The 13608-nt window shown below is 40.9% G+C and overlaps 1 protein-coding gene across 1 annotated transcript in view; it reads right to left on the reverse strand.

Annotated features, from left to right (window-relative positions):
• slc24a4b (solute carrier family 24 member 4b) overlaps positions 1-13608 on the reverse strand; it is a 34087-nt gene that overhangs the window by 4586 nt on the left and 15893 nt on the right. Inside the window, exons 3-12 of the mRNA XM_083933477.1 lie at positions 9733-9809; positions 7789-7863; positions 7610-7694; positions 7393-7496; positions 6967-7041; positions 6855-6880; positions 6222-6275; positions 4318-4472; positions 475-644; positions 67-208 (exon numbers count right to left, since the gene is read on the reverse strand). Of these exons, the coding sequence (XP_083789603.1) occupies positions 67-208; positions 475-644; positions 4318-4472; positions 6222-6275; positions 6855-6880; positions 6967-7041; positions 7393-7496; positions 7610-7694; positions 7789-7863; positions 9733-9809 (963 nt within the window). The remainder of the gene's footprint in view (positions 1-66; positions 209-474; positions 645-4317; positions 4473-6221; positions 6276-6854; positions 6881-6966; positions 7042-7392; positions 7497-7609; positions 7695-7788; positions 7864-9732; positions 9810-13608) is intronic.

Raw genomic sequence — 13608 nt, forward strand, 5'->3', positions numbered from 1 at the left:
CCTAATGAATCCATCCACATGTGCCAAATGACATAACTTCACTGAGTAAATACTTGAATAACATACTTGGAATATGAAACGGCGAGATGGTTTCGTTTTCCGGCGTCTCAGTGGGTTTGTCCTCTGGCACGTTTCCATTCTCGATTTCAACCTTCCCGTCAATAACTTGTGTCTCCACTCCATTAGCAGCTTGGACCAACTTCTGGCGCTTTCAGAAAAAAGAAACTAAGTCAAAGGGCACATGAGCCGACACGCTGCTATTCTTCACTGTTGCGCTACCGCCATATTTTTTGTTATGCATTTTTGTTTCTGCAGTCATAAATTAAAAACACAAACTGTGTGTGTGAGATAAGGAGATGCTTATGTAAACTGGTTTGAAATGAAACCCAAACAAAGCTGAACTGAATATACGCTCAAAATTAACAGCAGTAGCAGCTAAATCCTCTAATTGGGGGCAACAACGCACAGCTGTACCTCTGTAATGATGAGGCGGCTGGCCATGCGCAGACGGGTCTTTGGTCCAAAATGGCTGGTGACCATGACACGGAGGCCAGCTTCTGGAAACCTGAACTTTGAAGGACTGGCGTTCATAATCTCATCCACCATCACTACTGATCCACGGCTGTAAGCCTTGGTGGGCTTGACTGAGGGGGTGGAGGGATATGATACAATTATAAATAATTTAATGACTGAATGAACTGTGCATCAATCTACCAGATCAGACAAGCAAAGAACTGTTTTGATTAATTATTACTCATTCAAGTGTACATACTTAATACCTTCCTGACAGTGAACTGTTTTAAATAATTACACCCTGTTGAAAAATGACACCCGTTGAAGTCTCCTAAATTGCAAATTAAAACTAAAGACTAATTAAAACTCGAGGGATATGTACTCTACTATAAATGCTTGTAGTGTAATTTTGTAGCACTGCAGTTTGTCTGGCCAACTTACTAAGGAATATTAATGGATTAACCCGAGACATTTTGTCACATTTTCAGAGTTAAAGCTGCACCAGGCAACAATTAACCTAAATCCGAATGCCAATGTAATGCTTACACAAATCAAAACTTCGGAGCAAAATCGTCTCCTTTACAGCTGAATGCCTCGTTTGGGCGGAAAATGATCACTCCTTCCCTCCTCCTTCCCTCCTACTCCCTCCCTCCCACTTTTCCAAAGTGACCTGGAAAGTGATTTTTGTGCTGATGTGACTCTTGGTAGTTTTGTTTCGGCTGTCTTTCCAGGGGGAAAAAAATCTAAGGTCTGGACCATTATAATTCCAGTTTCTTCCATCCCGGAAAATAGTGAGTTCATTTAAAATCATTCAACTCAAACGTTGACTTTTTATGGAAAAGTTCACGGTGACATTCAGTTAATCCACAGGGTTTGTAAATAGTGTAGTTTAATAAGCTGAGATGTAGAAGAATCTTCTCAACCCTTTAACAAAGACTATCATTCGGTTCATATGAAAAATTCACGGTTATACACGGTGATGTGGCCCCAGATTCAGCTGTGAATACATGTTAAGACTGCATAAAGCTGCGTATATTCACAGGACGTAGCACAAGTATGTCTATAATTATGAACAGGACTCACACAGATCTGGAGCAAAACCTTTCTTGGCTAAAATACTTCTTTTGGGCTTAAGCAAATTCAGATATGGTGGGACCACATAATCAAAAAATCATCTAGTTTTGAGATAACCGCTGCTCAATTATTTCTTCCTTCTTTCACTTCAGTCTATCCTCACATCATGGATGAAAAGAAGTGGAGTTTAAAAACTTTGGGATTCCCTTTTGGACTCACCGACGTTTTACCCTTTACCCCTCTTACATCCCTTTGGTATAAAACATCCCACTCCAGCTGAGTTAACCTGAGTGTGTTGTGTGCGGTTGCTGACATCACATGATTTCTGGGAACTGAACTTCAAATAGCTTTCCAAAATTGCCTGGTGCAGCTTTGAAGTTTGCGTACCAATTGTGAATATTTATGGGTTGACCACGAGTGATTTCAAAGTGACATGAAAGACGCGACCTCTGGCATCTCATACTGTTACACAGGTGTCTCATGGTCAGTCCACTTCAGTCAGTTTGTGCTCTGAAGAAAATTCATATCTTCGAATGTTTTATTGGCATTCCATAACTCCTTATTTGTGCTGTGCTCACAATTAGCTATAAGATGCAGTGCATGGGGAATAAAAAAGTTCTACGGTGCACTTATTAGTTTAATTCAGCCTTAATTTGAGTCATTATACATGCAAGAATGCACATAAATTAACAGTGTAAACAGAGCTGGCATAAACATTTCCTCTTGTGAAATTCATTACCACTTCAGGATTGAGTGAGTCTACGCCCCGGAGACCGGCAGAAGAAAAGTAGTATGCAAGCAGAAAAATTTGGCACACAGCAGCACAACACTGTTGACAGTAAGCAAGAATAAGTTTAGTAAGGCTAAACAGACAGGCATGTTAACACTAATGCAGCCAAAGTGGGAAGGGTTAAATCTCTCAGAGGGGTTAATTGTCTCTGTTTCGATGCTTTTGAAAAGTCGAAGACAAGAAAGGTTAGAAGTGGAGGACTGTGGCTACGAGGAAATCTCACCCAACTAGACATTGAAGATATTTTTTTAAAGAAGTTTTAAACTGAAAACAACAAAGTCCTCTAACATTAAACTGCACTACCAAAGGAAGATTAAAGAATATCTTCATTCTGCTCTTCTCATTTTTTTTTTTTTTAAAAAAGGAGCATTTCTTTTTTGGTCCCCTCAGATAAGCAGGCTTATCGCCCAGGAAGGGACTCAGCTGACAGAGAAAATGAATAGAGGGGGATTTGACAAACCATCACTCTTCAGGTAGTGCAGTTCAAGTTTTCTTGGTCTTTGTATAATTTAGCAAAGTGTGGTTCAGCAGAATCACGTTTAGTGAAAAAGTTTGACAGTTTGGAAAAAAGCTTTTAATTGCTTTTTTGCAGAGCGTTGAGCAGATCAATACGACTTGCGTGTACGCTAAATATAAAGAAACAGCCAGCAGCTGGTTTGCTTAGTATACCGTAGCATAAGAAGAAACAGGTGTTAACAACAACAACAACAACATATGAGTGGAGCAGTGAGACTTCCTGCTCCTTGTGCACAAAGTGTCCATTCCCCCCACTCAAAGAGGCTCCACTCAATATCAGTCCAAGCTCGATTCAGATTTTATCCTGCTCCAATCCAATCTCTCCAACTCTCTCAACAAAAAAAAAGCTGTGTTGTATTTACCAGATTAATGGTGCCCTCCTTGATGGCAACCACCGCTCTTACTGCCGCTCAAAGGCTGCATTCACACAACCTCAGGCAGCTTCACAGGGTTGTGCGGTGGTAGGACTGTCACTTAATGGCCCATTTGTGTGACATCCTGTTGTGTTTCTTAACTCACGAGTACACAATAGTAAAAGTAGACGTTATACTTGACATCAGCTGATATAAAAACTCCCTTTTTTTTACCCGCTTAGTTTTTTTAAAACTTTCTTTTAGCAGTGATAGAGGCAGCAATGTTTACCCTTTTCTCTACGGGATTACTCAACCAACTGACAAGTCCGATTGCTAGTTACGTGACTGACCACTGCAGCATGACGTTGAGTTGCGTTTCTCCAAAAGTTGAATCCGTCTCTCAAGGCGTGAGCGGTATTGGAGTGAAATTGGAGCAGGACTTTTAGACGACGCTCTAACTTTTAAAAACAGAAACTGTTCTGCGTTCGCTCATATGTTGTTGGTCTGAAGGTGACAAAATCTGTCTGAAAAACACCTCTAAAGCTTAATATTTAACATCTCATCTCTTGTTTGTTAAACTTGTGCAAAAACTGATACCACTCATGTCTGTATGCCAAATAAGAACCTACAGCCAGGAGCCGGTTAGCTTAGCCTAGCATTAAGCATTAATGGAAATGGGAGAAAAGGCTAGTATGGCTCTGTTCGATGGTTACAAAATCCGTCTACCAGAAAGAAGGTTTCCAGTCTGTATGCTAAACTAAGCCAGCCGGCGGCAACTTTATTTTTAGATCGGGCAAATATGAAAGAACTGTCGATCTTCTCTTTTCACTTTCAGTAAGAAAGCAAATTAGCTTCTTTCCCAAAATGTCAAACTGTTGCTTAAAGTAATTTTCAGCAAAATACAATGAGGAAATTGAAGTTAGTTCAGCAGAAAGGAGCAAGGGTTCAAGCCACAGATCGTCAAAGAGAAGGATACAACCACAGTCTTCCAGAGAAAGTTGAATGTTAACATCTGATTCATTTCCTGGCACAGAATAGTCTTGGGTACCCAGCCTGTCTGATTAACCTTACCTGATGCGAGTAAAGGCGATGACGGGTCATCATCCCAAACATAGTCATAACTAGTATTACCGTCCTCCATCTCACTGCTGGCTGCGGCGTTACCATTGGCCACGTTCTTCTTCGGTTTTGATCCCATGAAAAATCTCTGCATGCTGGAGTTGAATCTAGTAAACAGATGCAATTCATGAATTAGATATACTGGAATAATGTAGCACAGTCCAAAAGGGAAAGAAAAAACATGATAAGGCATACAGTGGCAAGATTCACATTTGCAGATAGGGTTTATGAGCTTCAGATGAAAGGCTCCAAACTTTTTTGAATTATATAGTATGTATTAATTAGCTGTAAATTCATTCTATAGAAGTATGGAGAGTAAACATGTTATTTTGGCTCAAGTGGCCTACTTTCTAAAAACCATCATTAGCGTTACTCTACTTCAAAAATGCCTTCAATGTGCCGTTCTGCATTAGAATAGAAGAAAGAAGAGTTCCAAGTCAATCACAAGGATTTCATGAGACACATGGGCTTTCAATGACCATTTGAGTACCATTACAAAGAAATGGATCATAAATACTAAACATACTGCTACTGCCTTCGAAAAAAAATGTGTGCAAAGTAGGCCAACAATGGCAACGCCACATGAGGTGATCTTTCAGTGGTTCAACACACATTCAGAAAGATTAAATCTGAATATGTTATATATTGTGACCCTTCAGTGAAGACAGGAGAATTGAAGGTGGACATAATGTTATGAAGATAGAAGCAATATCTATGACTGTAATTACATTTGGTAAGTCTGGGGCCTCAGAACACATCAAAAAACAAATGCTCACAAATTAAGATTCAAAAGCACTTTCAGAGGTTTTTATTTTTCCATTGTGTTATTGCATTTTCCCCTATGCTGCGATTTCTTTTCACATTTGGCTGCATGTGTGCCCTGGAAGGTCACCAACTTGACCGAGCTATATAAAAACCCACTCTGCTCCATTTTGACTGGAACGGCCCGAAATGGTCAGCGGATATTTTTGGTAGAGGGGAGACATATGACAACACATCCTACAGTAAGCACTTCTCTCCTCCAAATGAGAAAGGAGAGGAGTGATCCGGTTAAGCCTGTGCTCTTAGCCACTGCAGAGGGAGAAAGATTAAACTCTTATGGCAGGGAGAGAGCAGACTGCTGCTACACAGATTACCAGCTGGACAGACAGCGGCACAGGACGACGTGGGTTGGCTTTATGCAGTTTGGACTACAAAGACACAAATATGGCGTAATATATTGAGTCTGGGTTTTTTATGCAATAGTAATTTAGCTTGAGGCTAAAAGGGACAGGAGATGAGACGTTTTCGGGGCAGATTGTAACCGGAAATCGTGATCAAATGATGCGTACCCCAGACAATTGACTACAAAGAACCTACTTCTCTGGTCCTTTTATTATTCTAAAGAAAGGCTAAAATATGATAGATTCAAGTATGTTTCATGGGCCAACAGTTCATGAAATGCATCTGAATTAAGGTTCCGTTTAAATACCGGAAATGTGCAGCATTTATACCAATATATTTATTTATTGATATCTAGTATAATTGTCAAAGACACACAAATTAAACTGTAAAATTGTGTCCCAGCTTTAAAATTGCATCGTAAAAAAATCTTTCCACCAGAAGGCTACTGATCTGAATCTTCCGCTATTATCTGTAAGGGGACATGAATGAGACACTGCCCTCGAGCTGGTAACCCACTCTTCTCTTGTGAAATTACTTAATGCACTCATCATGGCTGTACGCATCAGCCCACAGGTATTTGTGCTTAAGAGTTTAAGCATCTCTCCCCACACACTCTCAGTGGGAGTGTGTTTTTCAGTCAGCTCGACTAAAACAAGAAGCAACTGAGTGATTTAATAATGTGCAGGACTCACTTCATGACAAGGATGTATCCAACATACATGAGCATCAGTATCAAACTCTCCCACCTGATGAGCAGAAAAATACAGGACAGTTGATGAAATGACAATGAATTCAGCTTTTGAACCACTTATATACAGGATATTTTAGCTTATATAAATATTTTGCAGGTCTTCTACTTTCTAGGTATTCATTCAAGGTATTTGTAATAGCATTTCCATTGTACACTTGTTTACACTCCTGCTCATTACGTTTTGGAAGCAAATATTCTACTTTTTATTGCACAACATTTATCTGACAGCTTTAGTAGCTGTGCAGCATGATGTGGAGTAACGTAAAAGTCTGAATCAGTAAAGTCAATGACAGCAACAATATCCATCGAACATTTGCCAACATTAGCCACCATAAGCTAATGGTCATACCAGACCAGCAGCAAAATCATTAACTGTGTAGAATTGATAAAGGGTGCCCTCGAGCAAATAACCAAGTCCAGTTGCTTTTGACTAAAATTGCTTTGGGGATTAAGGGTGTTTAATAACTTATAAATTCAGCTTTTGAATTATAAAAAGGGGGACAATGTTATTCCTTTCAAAAGTTACAGTCTAACTTTAAAACATATTTACAGCTTAACTGGATGAATAACTTACCAAACTATCTTCTCGTCGTAGATGAACTGAAAAAAGATCCAAAACATTTCTGTTAGATAAAGAACACACAGCTGATGTTGATTATTTAAATGCATATCCAGGTCCAACTTACAGCAATTAAAGCCAGAACAGCCAGGATGTAGTAGGAGGAATCCCTGAAAACTGCCCACCAGGTCAATATCACCACCTGATTTTACAGGGAAGAAGTGCACAGTGATATTTTAGATCTTTTCTCTGACCTCGTCTTTGTGTATTAGAGTTCTGTGAGGCATTTAAGTTAAATCCAATGCACTTTATATGCATATTTGACATGACAGAAAGAGCTTAGGGAACTGAACATAAATCTGTGTTTCCTCTTTCTTCTACTTAAACCAGTTCTAAGAAAACTAACTGCAGCAGATGGCTTTGTTTCCCCTCAGCAAAAAACTTCTGCCACACGTGCTGTCCTGCAGTCTATAAATAAACAGAATGATGCAGCTGGAGCATTAAGTCACTCCCTCAAACACACACACACACACACAAACACACACACACCTACCTGTCCAGCAAAGATCCCGCAGACACCAATGATGCAAAGAATGTTGAAGACAGCTGAGCCAACGATGGTCCCCACCCCCACATCACCATGGGTTATGAAGACACCTGCACACAGGGAGATGTAGCCAATCACAATCAGCGGTGACACCAACCATCTGGAAATGTCTGAGCTCATGTACATACTGTATGTGTGTGTGGGTGTGTGTGCATGTCTCTACCAATAACAGATGCAAAAAGCTCTGGTGCAGAGCTGCCAGCTGCCATGAAGGTGGCTCCTGCAACATCTTCGCTCAGATCTAGTTTCTGCGGAGATAAAGCAAAAAGGTGTGGTTTCCACAGAGAAAACAGCATTGTGTGACTGCTAACAGAGATGAAAGACTACAAACTCCAAAAATACCTCACAGATCTTCTCCAGTGATGTCACAAAGTATTCATCGCATGTTATGGCGAGCGCCAGAAACATGTAGAGTGCCTAGAGACAGGAGACAGAGTTAAGTCTGTGTTGCATTTGTATGACAAGGACAAGATAGAGTGTGTGTGTGTGTGTGTGTGTGTGTGTGTGTGTGTGTGTGTGTGTGTGTGTGTGTGTGTGTGTGTGTGTGTGTGTGTGTGTGTGTGTGTGTGTGTGCATCCTTAATCAGCAAAAAGTAGTTAATAGAGGCTTGGCAGAGGAAGATATTCCCCTGCTAAAGGACGGCTGAAGGGGAATCTCAAAGCACAGCACCCAATTAAAACAGGGCTTGCATTAAACTCAAATGTCAATTCAGCAAAGAGACCATTTCTCTTACAATTTGAAAAATCTACAGGATCTGTCAGGATAAATGTGAGAGAGGAGAGATGGAGGCAGCCTATTTCAGTAGCTGAGGCGAGATCTATAAATTATAGATCAGTTGTGACATCATCAGGGCCCAACAGCCCTAGCAGCAGTGCTCTTCTCTATGCTATCCACAGGGGGCAGTGCAGGACTGCAGTATGATCAGACCCTGCACACATTTTTATTTTACTCTTCTCAGCAGTGAAGCCAAGACTATAATAAGTTATGTTCCACGCTGAAATATGACTTAACGCTTGGTAAGCGCAGTATATTGGACTGCACATCAAGTCGAAGTTTGGATCATATCTGAAATAAGATTCTTCTTCGGGTCCTGGTCGTAAACATTTCTATATGTGTGACACTAAGAAGAATTTTCTCTAACCTCACAAGGGAAACCGAACAGAACACGAAGCCCAACAGTGATCATGATAATGTTGTATTTCAGCTTTCAATGAGTTTTGGAAAGAGTAATATGAGCCGCGACTAAGTATCCTATAGGCGACGATCTCCGTGCTAATGTAATTACTGTGAAACCTCTTAACCATGCCTTCGCGGCGAGGTTTTCACACTTCTGCTCACACTGACTCTCATTCATCATGTCAGGAAACTTGTCAAGTCAATAAAAAGGTCAAAAGGACACAGGGTTTGTTCAGGACCAGAGCTACTATTGATAATTTGTTCATGTCCTCTGGAGATTTGTTTATTCATTGTTTTTTTTGTAATTGTAAAAATTGGAAAGCCGGCTTTTTCTTATGTGTTTCCAATGTAAATGATGGGGGACTTAATCCACAATCCTTGTTCTGTGCAAAATATAGAAAGATAGTTTCAACTGTAATATGAGGCTTCAGCAGTCAGAGTTAGACAAATCATGTGGGTATCTTCAAATCTTCATACAGTCTTTTACAGCAACAAGTTGTTTTGTTTTCCCTTGTTGGATAAACTTTTGACTAAGACGATTAACTTTAGGACAGACTTGAACGTTTCTGAACCCATCCTTTAATACAACAAACTAATACATCATTAAAATGTTCAGCATTTCTACCAAAGTGTGGAAGACATGCTTTGAAACAGCATTTCAGAAAAAAATTCCATTAATGTCAATTTCATTGTATTTTTTTTGGTTTCTGAACAAATTTTTCTCCTCATGACGTCAGTTAATTCCAGAAAGAAGAGCGATACCTCCTGTTGAACAATACTGAAGAACGCCATCGAATTCCACAGGTGGCTCTTTAATGTCAAGTCAGTGGAGCTTAGCATGACTGAATGTAGACAATAACCGTCTTTCATGTGTAGAAGCAGCTTGTGCAATATGAATAGGGAACATTAGTCTTGTCCTCAGTTCCTGTCCTGGGCCTGTATTCATCAAGCACCTCATAATTGTTCAGCAGATTTTAATTGAAGCTATCTAGCAGAGTTCTGTGCACAAAAAAATTGACATGAACATAAGTGGATAATCATTTGAGCAGATGTGATGGGAAATGCAGGTGCAGTAGCTTAAAAAAAAAGAAAAAAAAAAGGTCTTCTTACCGCAAGGATGTGGAGCGCAACGGCCCCGCTCTTGCGCTCATCATTGGTGAAAATGTCATCTGGGAACTCGTGTATCGCTGAGGAGAGAAAATGTCTTGGTCACCACACATCAGCAGTATGACAGCGAGGTACATGTCCCCAACCCACCCCAAAAGACCTAAGGGACTCTATGATGGGTGTCGGTCTCAGAGGAGCAGGCCTGGGATGCCCTGTAGGTTCACACTGAAGTAGTTTAGTCAAGGTACCAATGGGAGTGTCATTTCTTCTCTTCTTGTTCCATCTCTTCCCACTGGATTATCTAATACAACAAAAATGTCTTGTATGCCTAAAAACAGGGCACTGCAGGCAGAAAGGGTCAAATGCAAATTAAATCGCAGCCTGTGATGATCGTCCAAAAAAAGATGGAAACATCAAGGGCTTTGCATTTCAAAGGAACGAAATGCTTCTAAACACTTTTTGAAAAATCAGCCTGCAGTATGTCACACCACACGGCAATAAATTACTTCATACCTATTCATGGAAATAAAACAGTTAACCATCACATCTCCTCCTCAAAAAGTGATGTAAAAGCTTGGGCTATATTAAGAGCCTGAAGTCATACAGAATTAAAGCGAGCAAGCAGAAAAAACTCTCCCATGCTGAGGACTGAGGAATCCATCATCCAGAGCTCCAGCTGGAACACAGTGTGATCATGGTACTACCATACGGCTCACATCTCTGGGCGCAGAACCGCTCCACAGTGCACCTGGCTTGAGACCGAAGATGGCCGTCTTCCTGACGGGACCTTAATGGCCTCTGTCCGACCTGTTCTTGTTGGGCCCGAGCTGCAGGCTCAGATCGTTCCTCAGCATAAACTCACAAACAGAGAAGAAAAACAACCAAGACTAAAATCTAGCATCTAAATCGAGCAGCTCTGAGGTTGTACTTTGGCATAGCAGTCCTTTGCTAACATCAGCAGGCTGAAAATTTTAGCATTAGAAAGTTTTCATGTTTCATGTTTTTACGGCTATGAAGGTTTTTTGGTTTCAACGGTTTTAGCTGTTTTAAATGATATTCGTATTTATGTGGTGGTGACTCTGATATCTTTTTTGCCATTTGATTGTTTTGTAATTTTAAGTTTCTGTGATGAGGTGCAACATCATTTTGCATCTAGCTCTCATTTGATAACTGGCAAAGATTCAGCTAGAGTACCTGTATATACAGGCTGTGTGCTTTAACACCTTCTGTAGATCTCCTTGATAGAATAAAGAATATTATTTCATTTAAATAGTCAGCCTGTGTTAAGTTTTTTTTCCTCAATGACAAAAATAGCAAGCCTGTGTCCAAATAGTGTTATTTTCTAAACACCAGTCTATTTTTTCAGTTGTTCCCTATGAGGGATGACACTTTTCCAAGCGCCCGGCCAGCGCCTTTCTGCCAGAAAAAGGCGCTAGGTGGACACACACCCTAATGCTGCCTTTAAATAAGCTTGTGGATATATTGTACAAGATATGTTTGCCGCTGAAGTGGTTAAGTCGTGAGACAACATGTACGCTAATATTAACAATACTGTCAACGTCACTGAGGCTAATGGGTAATGCAATACAGGAAATGCAAAAGGCATAGAGGAAAGGAAGCTACATAGAATATAAGAATAGATTTTCCACTCACAAGGTTGTGAATACCATGGGAGGGGGGTGTTCACAACCCCATTTGAAGACACTCCCCATGTTCACCATTTTAATTTTGTGTGAGCATGCAAACATATGCTAATAGCAGTAAACACACAATACAGCTGCGGCTAAGGGTCATTAGTTTGTTCATAAACCAATGTTAGTCAATAGTTTATCCTGAGGGGGGGCATGACTACCAGATTTCAAGGCAATTAGTAGTTGTAGACGGTCCACTCAATACAACAAATGTCAACCTCATGGTGGTGCTACGGAACATGAAAAGTTAAGAGAACATCAAAGTCAATAGGATTATCCTCCGGGCACCACTGAATTTCAATGCATTCAAAAGTTGAGTCCTTTCGGATATCAAAGCTGTGGACCAATCTTTCCCTCCCAAGAGCCCAGGTGCTAGCTTGGCTTAAAAATAAATAATGGGACTGCTTTGTAGTACTGTTTGAAATATTAAATAAAACAAATGATGCGAGTACAAAACTCTGTCGTCTGAGCCAGCAGAATAATGCTGTTTACAACTGAAAATAAAGAAGATTTGAGCCCTTGTCACATATGGATTCGTGAAGCGGAACAGCGCTCACCTGAGACTTCTCACTGCATCTGTCCCAACCTCACCGTTGCCTGTTTTCATGATATTCGATGGTGTGCACACATGACTGACTCAGCGCAGCATTTGGAACATTGCACAGGCAAATCCAAACACCCCACGGTGTGTAGTCCAACTGCATGTTTCCTGGATTTCGCTCAATTTCATCACATAAAGGGAAACGTGGCACATTTTGTATCTCCATATGTTGACGAACACATTATCTTTGCCAGAAATAGCACGGAAGTTTCTTTTTGTGTCGTGCTCTGCTGCTGAGGGACACAAATCAATCTTGATTTGGAGCAGTTTGGATGTCTCACTGAAGCACAAAGACTTTATGACACAGTAAAGGCAGCCGGTTAGAGAACAAAAATCACGCTAAAAAAAAAAAAAAGACCTTGTGTTTATGACCTTAAAGTATGACAAACTGGAGAACACCTGGCTGACATTGGAATCTTACAGCAACATTGACTGTGTCAGGCTGCTTTAGCTCATTCCATTTCTGACAGCTTTATGTGCTGAATGAAACGTGTCGGAAAGCCGGCGGCCTCAAGCAAAGGCGCAATCAATTACAGGATTTGTCAGCTGTGCCCTCAAAGGTGACTGAAAACAATCTGATGCCAATACAGTAGGCTAAACTCCTACCTATACCCCATGGCCAAACAGCCCCACAACCATACATTATTCTAGCTGCTGAAGGTTGCCTGTTAAGCTTCGGAAAAACATAAAACCATGAGGAAAGTCAGGTTTGAATTTCCTGCTGTCTCGAGTCTTTTCACCTCCTGCTTCCACATTCAGCCACCCAACCCGCAGGTTTGCCACAAATCAATTAAATGCCACTGCTGTCCATGTTCTTTGGTTACATGTTCCCTTGCCACTGTATACAATCAGGTCTGGCTGAGAGGGAGTTAAAAATAGGTGATCACAAAAGGTGTTTAAAGGGCGCCAGCGCCTGGACAGCAGAGAGATGACAGGCAGGCAGGGGTCACCTCCCACTCCCTGTAAACATGCAACCAGACAGCGTCTACAGGATTTGTCTGTGTCTCCTCACCGCAGAGGTCAAACCGGACACGAACATGCATCCACAGCCGTTTCCCACAGAAGGACAGAACAGGACGTACACACAGGAGAGGGACGGATTGCTTAAGTGATGAATCTCAATTGAGGGTCATAAATAGCATCATGAATACGTAGCTCAGTTGAATTAGTAATAATAATAATAATAATAATAATAATCAAGCAAATAAAATTGCAGATTCCAGTTGCATGAAAAAGAGGTCAGGGCATGTGAGAGAAATTCTACAAGAGTCAACTGGTGAGATGAATCAGGGCTCTTTACTTCAAACAGCTTGGAGACAGTGTCCGTACCTTCACTGACGGTCTCTTCAGAATGCCTCATCTCACACTTACCATTCGAACCGTGCCAAGCACAATTTATGGCTAAAGTCTAGTTTGTTGGTCCACTTCCCGGCTGCGGCCCGTTTTACTGCGGTGCTGATGTCTGTTTATTTGCGACTGTTCCCCGTAACGGACATTTAAAAAGATGCCCACGAAGGGTTTGCGGTGGTTTGATGTGGAGGTGTAGTGTTTACTGCAGATCTGGTCCGATGAAAATATTCAAATGAG

Source organism: Echiichthys vipera (assembly GCF_963691815.1).
Source record: "Echiichthys vipera genome assembly, chromosome: 19".
NCBI classification, from domain to species: Eukaryota; Metazoa; Chordata; class Actinopteri; order Perciformes; family Trachinidae; genus Echiichthys; species Echiichthys vipera.